At 37.9% G+C, this 16,302-nt stretch overlaps 1 protein-coding gene across 1 annotated transcript in view; it reads left to right on the top strand.

Moving 5' to 3' along the window:
* Window positions 1-16,302, top strand: part of IL7 (interleukin 7) — a 78,263-nt gene that overhangs the window by 57,937 nt on the left and 4,024 nt on the right. The window contains exons 4-6 of the mRNA XM_006830893.1: window positions 11,345-11,425; window positions 13,595-13,726; window positions 15,278-15,331. Of these exons, the coding sequence (XP_006830956.1) occupies window positions 11,345-11,425; window positions 13,595-13,726; window positions 15,278-15,331 (267 nt within the window). The remainder of the gene's footprint in view (window positions 1-11,344; window positions 11,426-13,594; window positions 13,727-15,277; window positions 15,332-16,302) is intronic.

Below are 16,302 nucleotides of genomic sequence, written 5' to 3'. Positions count from 1 at the left end.
TGCTGACCTTGTGGCTCACAGCCCGTTTCGTAACCACTACGCTACAAGAGCTATCCTTCATACAGGGTATAGATTTCTCTAAAATTAAGTAGCACATTTTTTAAAGTCCCTCAAGTTAGTCTTTATTTGTTTGGCACAAGACTTTAGGCCATAAAATGTGTTGTGGGAGTGATAATCAGAGATGAACAGCCTAAGAAAGGCCAGAGACATGAAGCTGAATCTTCATTTTTATGATAAAACTTACCAGTACTGATAGCCTGTGTTACAAAATGGATGGACTGAGAAGAGAAAGGAAGCAGCAATCAGTTATGTAGCTACTGCCCAGAATCAGCTATCAGCAGTAAATAAAGCTCATATGACCATGAAGATTCACTGTAAGCCATGCTAACCTTCTCTACTGACCAACACAATGTGAAAAATAATACTAATAAAAGACCTACCTATGACAGAGAATAGGACAAATTGGTAAGAATGTCTTCTGAAATATTATAACTCAACTGACCTTTCTGGCTGCCCCAGTTTATTACCCAGCCTTGTCCCTTATTTGGGGGCAATTAATTGATCCAACCAGAAATATGTCTTTATCAGTCAACTTTTGCTACAATACCAAATAACCACAAAGGCTTAAGAATACAATATACATTTATCTCTGACTCACAGGTCTGCAACTTGACTGGAGTTGGTCACCTCCACCTATTTCATTCTGGGACACAAGATACAAGAGCAGCTGTATGATAACTCTAACACATGTCCACAGATTCTTTCAGACCCTTATTTTCAAGAGGTTGAGCTTAAGTCTACTCTCTTTGCATGTGAACTCAGTTTAGTGATTTACTTTAACCAACAGAATAAGGTGATGTGTGACTTCCAAGACTGGGTTATTAAAGCCATTGTGGCTTCTTCCCTTGCTCTCTCCTGAACTGCATTTTCTGGGGAAAGCAAACTGCCATCTTATAAGGACACTTAACAAGCCTAAAGAGAGGCCCATGTGGTGAGAAACTGAGTCTTCAGCCAATAGATATGTGACTGAGACATTTTGAAAGTAGACCTCCTAATCCTAAGGCAAGTCTTAGCTGAACGATAGCCTTGGGCAGCATCTTGATTGCAGTCTCATGAGAAAAGTTGGTCAGAACTATTCAGTCAAGCTGCTCCCAAATCCCTGAGCCCCTGAAACCATACAAAATATTTTGGGCTATATTTTAGGGTGATTTATTATAATAGGTAATAGATAATGATGACTGTCTAACCATACAAGGTCCTGGGTGGCATGTCTGACTGAATGCTTGACAACTTAACTGAAAGGCTGACTGTTTGAACTCACCCAAAGGTCCCTAGGGATCTACGTCTAAAAGGTCACAGGCCCGAGAAGCCTATGGAGCAATCTGACGCTACGACAAACGATGTTACCACAAGTTGGAATAACCTCAGAGCAACTGTTTTGGTTTTGTTTTTTTAAGATAAAAAACACAAGCTACTACCAGAGTCTTCCCACATTGAAAGACAAGTATGCAAGGGACCAAACTGAACTGTGTATAGACATTTCAACTCTCTGCCCTTGTCCAGGCTCTCACTACTCAGACTAAATCATATGATAAAATTCAACATCATTGTTGTTGTTAAGTGCCATCAAGTCAGTTCCAACCTGTAGTGACCGTATATAGGGTTTCCGAGGAGCAGCTGGTGAGCTTGAACTGCCACCCTTACAGTTCAAACGGCTTTGCAGTCTGGACCATTAACCCACAGCTCCACACCAGGACTCCTCAACATCAGTAGCAGGGAGATATACTTTTCTGTAGCATGCTGAAAGGTTTAAACAAACAGGAGGCAGTATTGGACACACTCACTCATCTATGCCAAAAAATTTGGAAGATAGCTACCTGGCCAATTGACTTTAACATATTTGTACTGTTTCCAAAGAAAGGTGATCTAACAAAATGCAGAAATTATCTAACAATATCATTAATATCACATGCAAGTAAATTTTTCCTGAATATAATTTAAAAAATAGTTGCAGCAGTATATTGACAGGGAACTTCCAGAAATTCAAAACAGATTCATAGAGGACCTGGAACCAGGGATATCATTGCTGATGTCAGATGATCTTGGGTGAAATCAGAGAATATCAGAAAAATGTTTGCCTGTCTTTTATTGACTATATGAAGGTATTCAACTGTGAATAATAACAAATTATAGATAGCATTGCAATGAATGTGAATTTCAGAACATTTAATTGTGCTCATGTGGTACCTGTACATAGACCAAGAGGCAGTCTTCAAGTAGAACAAAAGACAGGCAGCTTGGTGCATGGCAGTGTTGTATCCTTTCACCATAATTATTCAATCTGTATAATTAGCAAATAATCTGAGATGGATTATATGAAGAAAAATGGGGCATCAGGATAGGAGGAAGACTTATCAACAACCTGTGATATGCAGATGACAGGACTTTGCTTGCTGAATGTGAAAAGGACTTGAAGGACTTACTGATGAAGATGAAGGATTAGAATCTTCAGTTTGGGTTACACACAGAGAAAATAAAAATCCTCACCACAGGATCAATAAGAAACATCATGATTCACAGAGAAAAGATTGAAGTTGCCAAGAATTTCATTTTAGTTGGATCTGCAATAAGCACCCATGGGATCAGCTGTCAAGAAATCAAATGATGTATTGTACTGGGCAAATCGGTTGTGAAAGACTTCTTTATAGTGATAAAAAGCAAAGATTCACTTTGAATTTTTTGTTTGTTTTGGTTACATTTTCTTTTTCTCTCCTTTTTTTTTTTTTTTTTTTGTGTGTGTGTGTGTGTGATTGAATAACAGTTTGCAGAGCAAATTGGTCCTTAGTTCAACAGCCCCTACATATTTGCTTTGTGATTGTTAACAGCACTGTAACAGCACTCTTCCAACTAGCTCCCTACGTCTACCATTTCCTTTCTTCCCTCTTCCCCATTCCTTCCTGCTTTCTGAGCTTTGTTATTGTTAAGTCAGTTCTGACTCATAGTGATCCTGTATAGGGTTTCCAAGGAGCAACTAGTGGGTTTGAACTGTCGACCTAGTAGTTTGAAGTCCAGTGCTGATGCTACAGTGCCATCCTGGGCAAATGCTGCCCTTTTGATTTCATATGGTTGATTATTCTTATGAGTCGTACCTCCCTGGTGTTACTGTTCACCTTACAGGTTTGTCTATTGTTAGGTTTAAATTTGAGCCACTAAGGTGAGTTCTGGTAGCGTAGTGGTTATGAATCAGGCTGTGAACCTTAAGGTCAGCGGTTCGAAACTACTAGCCGCTCTGTGGGAGAAAGATGAGACTTTATACTCCCGTAAAACCCTGTACAGGGTTGCTATGGGTCGGAATCGACTCGATGGCACTTAACAATGACAACAACAAGGTGAGTTCAGTTCCAGGCTTGAAGACAGTGTAAGGGCCATAGTCAAGGCCACCGATATCTATCTCACCAGTAAGCTTGATATTTTTCATTATTTTGAGTTCTGTTCCACATCCCACTCTACCTAGGATGTACAATTGTGTCCTCCTTTAGAGAAGGTCTGCAGTGGCAGCTAGATACAATCTTGTTCTTTTGGTCTCAGGGTCATAGTGATTAAGGTTCACATAGCTCAAAAGTTCTTTGGATGGATTTTTTCCTCTTCACTCTTCTTTGCTCAGATGAGCATAGACCAATCATTGCACCTAAGATATCCATTCACAAGCCTTTAAGACCTCAGTTGCTATTGTCCTTGAGGACTGTATTATGACAATCGGCCTTGGTTTTCCCCAAGACCATGGTCCTGAGCCCCCAGGTCTTAATACTCATTCCCTCAAAGAAGTGTCCACAAATTTACCCTCTGTGCTCTACTGTGTCCATGACTGTTTGCAAGAACACATAAATACATATGTAGAAAATCCTCTGTCAAATCTATATATTCTTCACGAGTGTGGTCCTATTCACCTTCCCACTTCTAATTAACTTGAGTGTCTTATCTATGCTTCCATCCATAAATGATTGTTATTAATATCTTTGCAGGACTGTGTATACAATAATATTTACCTTTGTTGCCTTTAACTCTTGTGCTCCTTCTAGTCTCCCTTTGTTTTGGTTATTTTCCGTTAATCTCCCCTTCAATATGTTACATTGAAGACTAAACTGTGCCTGAATCAAGCCATGGTATTTTCAATCACCTCATATGCATGTGAAAGATGGATAATGAATAAGGAAGACCAAAGAAGAATTGAAGCCTTTGAATTATGATGTTGGTGAAGACTACTAAATATACCATGAACTGCTAGAACAAACAAATCTGCCTTGGGAGAAGTACACCCCGTATTAGAATAGTGAGATATCATCTCACATACTTTGGACACATTATCAGTCCCTGGAGAAGAACATCATGATTAGTAAAGCAGAGGGTCATGAAAAAAGAGAAAGACCCTCAACAAGATGGATTGACATAAAGGAGGCAACAATGTGCTGAAACAGAAATGATTGTAAGGCTGGTGCATAACAGGGCAGTGTTTTGTTCTGCTGTACATAGGGTTGCTAGGAGCTGGAACTGACTTGATGGAGCCTAACAACCACGGCAACAAATGAAATTATTAACCTCAGATGGTGGTATCTCACAGCCTCTGGTAAACCTGAGTAACAAACAATAGTTCTCCAAAGAGGAAAATTGAAGACAGCAAAAATGGAACCCACTGTCTCAAAGTGGAAAGAAAAAGACAGCAGATAGACATTCATTATTCCTAAAATGATCACCGAAGCACCAAGTTACTTCTAGTATGATTTTAAGTATATGAACTCCAAATCAGCATCCTGGGACAGGAGAAATCCAGACTAGGTTGAAACATGGGTCTGTTTATTGTTGTTGTTGTTAAGTGCCGTCGAGTTGATTCCAACCCATACTGACCCTATATAGGGTTTCCAAGGAGTGACTGGTGAGTTTGAACCACCGACCTTGCAGTTCAAACAACTTTGCAGTCTGACGCATTAGCCCACAGCACCACACCAGGACTCCTATAGCTTCTTTATAATCAAACCTTTCTTGGTCCCACTAACATATACAAATAGAATTTGGGTTAATAAGTTTCTGTCAATATTTTAAATTCTTCAGTGAATTTTGGCACGATTTAGAAAACTCTTTTATAATTGTGTGAAGCTCTGCTTTGGACCAAGATGTGAGAGTAATCTGTGTAAGAGTGGTAGTTTCTACAGGTGGTCTTATTTTGAAATGTATCTCAGACAAAGGGCTCTTATTTTATTTTGTTACAAATGAAGTTTCTTCTGAAAAGAAAGGAAGTTCAGAAAAAGTTTTGTTAGAAGAATAAGAGCACAGAGATGGGTATAAGGGGGAGACAACTGGAAATGGAACAGATGGTGTTGGAGTGGCAGAAATGGGTGGAATAGTAATCTGATACTGAAGTTTCTTATTTTGTTTAATTTTGAAACAAATTTAGTTTAAAAATGGTATCTTGCAGAAAGGCTATTTTACTGTCTTGGTGTCTTTTGGGTGCTTCCAAGTACCGATCAAAAGAGGCATCCTATTGTGGTTGCTTGATTCAGGGCCTTTACTTACTAGTTTGCATGGAAACTTGCTTATTTAGTTCAAAATAACTCCATATAGCCACTGATTATCTAGACTGCCTTTAATAAGGCATGACATCACTACAAAAATGGGCAGGTGTATGGACTAAAATGTTTATACATGTAAGCAATCAGGATACCTGCAAGGCAGCCCTGCCAACTTCTTAGAATAAGTATTTCCCATCTTAGTAAAACAGCGAATTGTACATGCTATTAAACCTGGAAGTGCATTGAAACCCTTAATGTGTAAAATGTGTACCCAAGGAGTTCCAACTCAATGGGCTGGAAGTTTGAATTTCCTAAAGTCTGCATAAAAACTGTTAGGGTTGTACTGTTGGTTTTGGAATAGTGTTTTGGTTAAACCAATGTATACCTTCCATTAGATGAGCATTTGCTTGTGGCCAGCAGCCAGCTGATGCTCTAACCCATGCCGTGTCCAGCTTTCCCTATCACAGGAGATTTTTGCAACTTTTATGGCCAGTGACCACCCTAATGACTGTTAAGTGGTAGATCTCTGCCTGGATTTTTGTTTGTGTTTCTTATACCTGAGAGTATCATAATAGCAGCCCTAACTAAATTTGGTAATGCATTCATCAAAATGTTCAGAGTTTGAACTGAAAATGAAAGAATAAGAGATCAACAATGCATTTTGAAGAGCATCTATGTAAATAAATAGAACTCAATTGGAGAGACTTTTCACCTAGGGTGACTTCTGGGAATCCAGAAGTTGTTAAGTGCAGTCAAGTTGGTTCCCACTCATAGAGACCCTACATAGTGTTTCTGAGGAGCACTAGGTGGGTTTGAACTGACAACCTTGTAGTTCACAGTCCAGTGCTGATCCTACAGCACCATACCAGAAGTCCCCAAAAGAAATGGCAATCCTAAAATGCATAGTGTTCCAGAGACCACTGAAGATAGTGTGTTTTTAAATCCCACCTATCTGACACCAAGAAATGAAGTATTCTTATTCTGATAAAGTAAAAGCAAAGAGCTTTATTGAAAGTAATATAGTTTATGAATGGAGGAAACCCAAGGCAGAGATGAATCTACCAAGAGCTTCAAAGCATGAAAGGAGAGGTCTGCTTTTATAATGAAGCGGGGACAGAGCACATGATCAAAAGATAGACACATAATCAACGAGTTTACTCTCAAACATCTTCTTCCTGGAACATCCTCAGTAAACTCATTCTCTTACAATCATATTACTGACCCCCACCTCCATTCACCAAGAAAGAGTAACTACACTGCATTCTTAACTCCCACTCTTATTTACTAATAGTAGCTTGGCACAAGAGACAGACCTAGTTTAAAAAGATAATTGAAAGGAGGTCAAGGCCTTCTTATCCCATCCAACCAAAGGCCCAAGACCATATGCACAGGAATGGGAAGAAGTCAAACTTACTTTCTCAAGAATGGTAAGGCAAGAACTAGTAACAAAGGTGAGTTATAATTCAGACCTTCTGCCAGCCATTTTATTATTTCAAGTGCCTCAGTTTTAGAGATTTGCTAGCACAAATAGCATGACAAAATTAAATGCTCTATATTTTATCAAAGATAAATTTGTATGTGATTTCTTTGAGTTAAATGCAAGACAAAAGGAAAATTATTGCTTAAACAAGTGTTAGTTCTTCACTGCTTTCTCAGGAATGAGTCTAAAGGCAATGTGAGGATCGTCTTGTTGTTGCTAAGTAGTGCCAAATCAGTTCTGACTCATAGTGACCCTGTATAGGGTTTCCAATGAATTTTCTGGTGGGTTTGAATCACTGACCTTGAAGTTAGCAGTTCAGTGCTTATTCTACAGTGCCATACCAGTATGTTGTTGCTTTTGTGGCTAAGTTCCAGTGAGTCAGTTCCTACTCATTGTGACCCTGTACAGCGTTTCCGAGGAGCGGCTGATGAGTTTGAACCACCAAACTTGCAGTTCAAACTGACCTTGCGGTCAAGTGCTTATCCTACATTCCACACCAGTATAGTTATAGTCAGTATGTCTTTTGCACTTGAAATATTTACAGTAGGATTAGGATGGTTGATAGTAACAAATTTTCTTTTTTTCAAGAGCATACTTTTCAAAGATAAATTATATAAAAGTTTACAAAGGGTATAATATCTCCATCTTATATTGAAAGACACAGGAAATTGGGATTGTGCTGTCTTATCTCTGTTTCTTCATAGAACACAATAGAGGAACTTGCTCATTGGCCCTCAGTATGTGTTAATAACATACCAACAAGCAAAGTTATATCATCAACATATGGTGATGGTGCTGTGGAGTCGGTTCTGACTCATAGCGACCCTGCACAGGATTTCCAAGGCTGTAAATCTTTATGGGAGCAGAAAGCCTCATCTTTCTCCTGCAGAACATCTGGTAGTTTCTAACTGCTAACCGTCAGGTTAGCACCCTGATTCATAACCACTACACTACCTTGTTAATGACTCTTCCTCCAATCCTGATGCCATGTTCTTCTTCATATATTCCAGCTTCTTTGATTATTTGTTCAACATAGAGATTGAATAAGTATGGTGAAAGAATACAACCCTGGCGTGCAACCTTCCTGATTTTAGACTATTCCGTGTCCGCTTGTTCTGTTCAAACTGCTGCCTCTTGGTCTATGTACAGGTTCCTCATGAGCACAATTAAGTGTTCTAAAACACCCATTATCACAATGTTGTCCGTAGCTTGATCAACACAGTCAAAAGATTTTGCATAGTCAATAAAGCACAAATAAGCATCTGTCCTGTATTTTCTGTTTTCCACAAGGTCCATCCGGCATCAGCAATGATATCCCTCATTCCATGTCCTCTTCTGACCCCAACTTGAATTTCTGGCAGTTTCCTGTCATTGTACTTCAGCAAAATTTTACTTGCTTATCATAATAATTATTTTGTTTGATGATTTCCACATTCCATCGGGTCAACTATTTTTAGACTGGGCACAAATATGGATCTCTTTCAACTGAATGACCAGGTGGCTGTCTTCAAAATTTCTTGGCATAGATGAGAGAACACTTCCAGTGAGTCATCATTTTGTTGAAAGCTTTCAATTTTTATTCTGTCATATCCCCAGAGTCTTATTTCTCAGTAATGCAATGCCTTCAGTGAAGCATTGACTTTTTACTTCAGTACCATCAGTTATTTATCTTATGCTACCTCTTAAAGTGGTTGAACATCTTTTGGGTACAGTGACTCTGTGTATACCTCCCTTCTTCTTTTGATGCTTACTGCATCATTCAATATTTTACCCATGTTGTTGCTGTTGATCATTTTCATTGCTGAGTGCTGTCGAGTCAGTTTCAACTCACAGCAACCCTGTATAGGACTTCCAAGTATAACCTAGCAGGAATGGACTGCCAACCTTATGCTTAGCAGTCCAGTGTTTATCCTACAGTGTCACACCAGGACTCAGTTTGGCCCATTGAATCCTTCAGTATTTCAAGTTGAGGCCTGAATTATTTTTTTCAGTTCTTTCAGCTTGAGATATGCTGAGTGTGTTCTTCTCTTTTGGTTTTTTACCTCCGGGTCTTTGTACATTTCGTGATAATATTTGACTCTGTCTTCTCCAACTGCCCCTTGAAATTTTCTGTTCAGCTCTTTGACATCTTCATTTCTTCCATTCACTTTAGCATCTCTACATCAGAAAGCAAGTTTCATCACCTCTTCTGAATCCATTTTGGTCTTTACTTTCTTTCCTGTATTTTTAATGACCTTTGCTTTCTTCCTGAAAGATATTCTTGATGTCATCCCATCACTCTCCTGGTCTTCAGTCATTAGTGTCTAATGCATCAAATCTCTGAAATCATGTAAGATATGTTCAAGGTCATATTTGACTCTTATGGACTTGTTTTAATTTTCTTCAGCTTCAGCTTAAATTTTCATATGAGCAATTGATCATCTGTTCCACAGTCTGTTACTGGCCTTATTTTGGCTGATGATATTGTACTTCCCAATAGTCTGTTTCCATAGATGTGCTCAATTTGATTCCTGTGTATTTCATCTGATGAGGTCCATGTGTATAGTTGTCTTTTATGTTGTTTAAAAAGAGGTATTTGAATGAATAAGTCACTGGTCTTGCAAAATTCTATCATGCGATCTCCAGCCTCTTTTCTATCACCAAGGCTAGATTTTCCAAATACTGATTCTTCCTCTTTATTTCCAACCTTCACATTCCAATCACCAGTAATTATGAATACATCTAGATTACATGTTTGATCACTTTCAGGCTGAAGAAGTTGGTAGAATCTCAAATTTCCTCATCATTGGCTTCAGTGACTGGTGGGTAAATCTGAATAATAGTTGTATGAACTGGTCTTCCTTGCAGTCGTTGGATAGTTTCCTATTACAAATAGCACTATACTTCAAGACAGAACTTGAAACTTTCATTCTGATGATGAATATGATGCCATTCCTCTTCAAATTTTTGTTTCCAGCACAGTAAAATATATGATTGCCAGATTCAAAATGGCCAATACCAGTCCATCTTAGCTCACTAATGCCTAGGATATCAATGTTTATGTGTTCCATTTCTTTTTTCTAAAAAAGATGTCTACCTGTGTTTTATTATCTATGCAAAGACATTTGACTGTATGGATCTTAACAAATTACGAACAACAGTGTGAAGAGTGGGAATTCCCAAATACATACAAGTAAGAAAACGAAAAATTGCTTTAAAGACATACTTCTATAGTATGCCATTAGAGAAATATCACATTGCTAAACCTAGTAGAAACTTTTCTGTCTTCACTTTACTCAACCCTTAACAGCACTCAACCGAGTGTACTGCCAAAACCATCTTGAAACACTTCTCCTCTGACACCTAGACACCATGTAGTCCAAAGTATTTTCTTTCCTCTTTATGTTTTTCTCCTGCCTCTATATTCCTACTTTCCAACCCAAATTTAACTTTTTGCCTCTTATATTTCTAATGTTCCACTTCATTTTTGACAGCTTCCAATTTTCCTAGATTCATATTTCATACATTCCGTGTTCTGATTATTAATGGTTGTTTGCAGCTATTTCTCCTCATTTTGAGTTGTACCCCACTGAAAAATGAAGATCTCAGAAGCTTTACTCCATTTCCATGATCACGGTCAAAACTCTACTTTCAAGAGGCAACTATGCCCTTGTCACATTTTAAGTGCCTTCCAACCTGAGGAGCTCATCTTGCAGCATATCTGATCATTTTCAGCTGCTAGTCATAATGTTTTCATCTTCTGGTACTATAGCTGACAATGGTCCACTACTATTCATAACGTTTTCAGTGGCTTAACATTCAGAAGTAGTCTGTCTCTCCTTTCTAGTTTGTCTTAGTCTGGAAGCTCCCCTGAAACTTGTCCACCATAAGCAATGCTGCTGGAATCTTAAATACCAGTGCCCTAGCTTCCAGCATCACAGCAATGCATAAGCCACCACAGTACAACAAACAGAAAGATGAGTATATGTGTGTGTATATATATATATATATATATATATATTATCACCTCCAAAATTGGTAATTTTGTATGCCCTAATTAGCCAGATTCTATCAATCAATTCTTGGATCAAATTAAGGAGCCTGGGCAGTATAACAAATATGTGACAGTTTACGTATATACTTCATTATTCTTTAATTTTGGAATACTATTCTTTATACCCAATCAGATGAACCAGTCTAAGGTTATTTGCTTTAAAATGTAAATCTAAATAGCAGGTATTATAACATTGCTATTTTTATAATATTACATAGTAGCAAAGTCCTCAGTTTTAATTAAATTATTTTATATCATTTATTACAGGACAACTGGATTAAAATTGGCAGCAACTGCCTGACTAATGAATCTAACTTTTTAAAAAAGCATTCATGTGATGATAATAAGGTAATGATAACTATTTGGAATTTATATAGCAATTGAGCTTGATTTTATATAAATTGTATTTTTTTGTGCCTCTGTTAGATAATTTTGTTAATAAATTATTATTTACTTTATATGCCAGTACTGGGCATATATTTCTCATTGGCTTATTAAATTATACTATGTGCTTCCTTTATACTTTTATTTTCTGAATAGCTCTATGTTTTCTGTTTTAACATTATAATTTCACCTAAATTTAAGGACACACATTTCTTACTAATTAATTCCTTTTGTAGGAAAGTTGTTTTTGTTGTTATGTACCATGGAGTCGGTTCCAACTCATAGCGTCTCTGCACAGGCTTTCCAAGGCTGTAAATCTTTACACGAGCAGAAAGCTTCCTCTTTCTGCCACGGACCAGCTGGTAGTTTCGAACTGCTGACACTGAGGTTAGCAACCCGATTCATAACCACTACACTAGCAGAGCTCCTTAAGAAAATAGTTAAACACATGCAAATATAAGTTGTACGATCATTTGAATTCGTTGTTGTTGTTATATGCTGTCGAGTCAGTTCTAACCCATAGCGACCCCTACCTAGGGTTTCCGAGAAGCAGCTGGTGAGCTTGTACCACCGATCTTGCGGACCAAACCAACTTTGCAGTCCAGCGCATTAACCCACAGCGCCACACCAGGACTCCTAAATTTGATTTTGTTGCTGTTGTTGTTATATGCCGCGGAATCGGTTCCAACTCATAGCAACCCTGTATAGTGTTTCCAAGGCTGTAAATCTTTACACGAGCAGAAAGCTTCCTCTTTCTGCCGCAGAACAGCTGGTAGTTTCGAACTGCTGACCCTGAGGTTAGCAGCCCGATTCGTAATCACTACGCTACCAGAGCTCCTTAAGTTTGATTTTAGGCATTATAAATTTTGTCTTTCAATATTTGCTTATCTTTAAATTACTAACACATATCATTGTGTAAAGGATCTCTGGTAGCGTAGTGGTTACGAATCGGGCTGCAAACCTCAAGGTCAGCAGTTCTAAACTACCAGCTGCTCCGCGGGAGAAAGATGAGGCTTTCTGCTCTCGTAAAGATTTACAGCCTTAGAAACCCTGTTCAAGGTCGCTATGGGTCAAAACTGACTCGACGGCACTTAACAACAACAACATCATTGTGTAATATTACAATATGTTGTTGCTGTTAAGTACCATTGAGTCGGTTCCCACTCATAATGACCCTGCACAGGGTTTCCAAGGCTACAAATCTTTACGGGAGCAGAGAGCTTCATCTTTCTCCCGCAGAACAGCAAAACCTTTAAAAGTTTGAATCATTTCTTTATAAAAACAAGATAACTGAGTTAGCCACATGATATCTCACATTTTATACATATATGTTTTAAAGGTTCCACTTTAATTATCTGGAAAACGTACATTTCAGGTCAACATGACCTTTTTACAATGGCCCTTTATTTTATTACCACATATTAACCTATAGCTCAAAAAGTGCAAAACTCAGGACTATTAGTAAGCCACATACATACATCTTTTATTATTGAATCTTCCAGACGTCTTTTCTTTTGGATATCTATTTACAATAATGTGGAGTCTTGGTGTGGTGCTGTAGGGTAAGCACTTCACTGTTATTCGCAAGGTCAGCTGTTCAAACCCACCTTGGAAACCCTACACAGGGTCACTATGAGTCAGAACCGACGCCACGACATTTAACAACAATTTACAATAGTATTGATTGCCATATGTGCACATTTAATAAGTTCACAAACACGTAACAAAGAAGAAATAGACACATTGGAAAATTAAACCTTGCTATAAACATTTCATGCTGTCACCTAGGAGCTAGAGTTGTTTTTAAGTGCTACCGAGTCGGTCCTGACTCATAACGACCCTGTATAGGGTTTCTGAGGCTTTAAATCTTCGAGGGAGCAGAAAGCCTCATCTTTCTTCTGCGGACCGGCTGGCGGGCTGTCCAGTGCTTATCATATGGAACCACTGAGCTCCCAGAACTAGATAGTTGCTGTCCTGTTTTTTGTCAATCATATGATTAACTGGAAAAAAATGCTAGGGTGGAGGTGGGGCATGTCTTAGAGATACAACTCTTGTTTTAGGCTTCTTAAGCTTTTTATTATTTTACAATATTTCATTTGAACCACAATCCTTCTGATTTTCTTTCGAAAATAGGAAGCTATGTTTCTATACCGGGCTGCTCGCAAGCTGAGGCAATTTCTTAAACTGAATATCAGTGACGATTTCAATGTTCGCTTATCAATTGTTTCAAAAGGCACATTAACACTGTTGAACTGCACCAGCAAGGTAAGCTGACAACTATTTACTTTGATCGAAACTAGAAACTATTCTTATGCTGGATTCTATAATTCTCTGTAGGTCACATTCATTATCATAGAATCCTAAGTGCTTATTATAACTTACAATCAAAACATATTTACTCAACCGTAAAAGAGGAGGGTATCAGTTTGGAAAGTATATATGCACCCTATTGCTTAAGGTTATTAATAGTTTACAAGAGTGGAGTGAAAATGAATGAATGCTTAATTTCCATAGTAATTTTCAAAGAGACTAGGGTAATTAATTAGCTGGAGAATGGTAATTTTTTTGTCTTTAGAACTTATTAATAATTGTTATCCATATATACACACATTTATAAGCATTCGTAACCATTATAACCATGGAGTCCTGGTGGGTAATGTAGGATAAGCACTGAACCTCTAACCTCAAGGTTGGCGGTTCAAACCCACCAGCTGACTGTTATTATATAGCAACTCTATAAAGGGTTTCCAAGGAGCAGCTCATGGGTTTGAACCACTCATGTTGGAGTTAGCAGTCCTTATCCTACAGCACCATGTCAGGACTCTTCAAAAACCCTGTACAGGGTCGCTATGAGTCAAAAGGAAATTGATGGCACTTAACAACAATCGCCACAATTAAAACAGGCTCTGGTAGCATAGTGGTAATGAATGAATCAGGCTGCAAACCGCAAGGTCAGCAGTTTGACACTACCAGCTGTTCCACGGGAGAAAGATGAGGATTTCTGCTTCCATAAAGATTTACAGTCTCGAAAACCCTGCACAGGGTCGGTATTAGTTGGAACCGACTCCAGGGCACATAATCACCACCACCACCATTGCAAATTTATATGTGAAAACTAAGTATATATATATATATATATATGGCAATATTTTCCATTTATTTGCTTTAACAATTCTGATGTGGACATGGCTAATTTTTCTTCACCTATGAAAACTAAAAACTAATTATGGAAGACATTATCTTGAAACTGGACAACAGTTTCCTTATCTAAAAAATGATGGAAAAAAAATATAGCATCCACATGATAGAATGTTGAAATGATTTAATAGCATAATTTGTGTATAATTCTTAGTAGCTTAGAACTAAAAAGATTAAATTTCATTATTATCATCATCACTCTCTTCAAGAATTTTACCAGTTGCTACACAACACCAAAAGGTTTAGTATGATTTTTAAAAATTAGTGTTTTTATATTTAAAAGGAGATCTTTTATTTGAATACTAGTAGTTTCCCACAGACTTCAAATAATAAGATTTTCCCTGCGCTCTGCTGATAGTGATGAAAATAGTGATTGTATACCTGGGACAGCTTCATTTACCACTGCTGAGTTACTTGGTGTAAACCAATTGTCCCTTGGTGTACTGGACTTGACAATCTGGTTTTCAGTTTTGTGCCCTAACTTTTGCTAAGTATCTGTATGCTAGTGTCTATTATAAACCTGATGACAGTTGCTTACATGTTCTCACTGCTTAGTAGTGACTGTGGGAAATATTCTGTTGAGTAAAAACCTCTTGTATATGTGACTTTGTTTTTAAGGTTAAAGAAAGAAAAGCACCCTCCCCTGGCGAAGTCCAACCCACTAAGAATTTGGTGAGAGTAATCGTATGTTTTTAATAATGATTCACCAGTTCATCATTCAACTCAAGTCCTTAATGTTTCTTTATAAATTGTTTTCTTTTCCTCCTCTCTGTAGTTGGCTTGAAAAATACTCATCATAAGGCTAATAAGAGGAGTAGGAGGCGTTCTCTAAAAATTGTATCCCTTTGAAATATTTTTTAAAAGTACTTAAATAAAAGGAAAGAAACTGGGGAAAACATCATAACATTGACTTGAAAAAAAATTAACACTTCAATAGGAAATAGCAAAAAGACATAAACAAATTATAAAGAAGCAAATAAACTAACAAGGTGGTATACAAAGAAAAAAGTCAACCTTGCTAGTTACTAAGGCTATGGACATTAAAATGAGGATATGTTTTATACTTATTTTATTAGTACAGATAATTTTTACTATTTATATTTGTATGCTATGTATATGCTGGGAGCAAAGTGGCTACGTAGGTTAAGCACTGGACTGTGAACCACAAGGTCGGCGGTTCCAGCCCACCAAGTGCTGTGTAGGAGAAAGATGAGTTTTATACTCCCACAAAGATTTAAAAGCCTCAGAACTCCTCTACAGGGTGGCTATGAGTTGGAACTGACTCCAGAGCACTTAACAACAATATATATGCTGAAAGGAGCCCTGGTGTTGCAATGGATTAAGTGTTGGACTACTAACAGAAAGTTGTACAGTTGAAATTCATGAGTCGCTCCACAGAAGAAAGATGAGGCAGTTATAAAGATTTATAACCTCAGCAATCCTCTGAACAATTCTACTCAGTCTTATACGGTCACTCAGAACCAGAATGCACTCGATGACAGTGGGTGTTTTGGTTTATATTCATGCTATGAATCTTAACTGACTGGACGGACGGCACTTAATAACAACAACTCTTTATAGATGCATCCAACCAACAAGCTGCCAACCAGTCTGTTCATTCTCTGTTTGTTGTTAAGTGCCAT

Source organism: Chrysochloris asiatica, unplaced genomic scaffold (genome assembly GCF_000296735.1).
Source record: "Chrysochloris asiatica unplaced genomic scaffold, ChrAsi1.0 scaffold00001, whole genome shotgun sequence".
NCBI classification, from domain to species: Eukaryota; Metazoa; Chordata; class Mammalia; order Afrosoricida; family Chrysochloridae; genus Chrysochloris; species Chrysochloris asiatica.
This window is presented reverse-complemented; position numbering and strand designations above follow the sequence as displayed.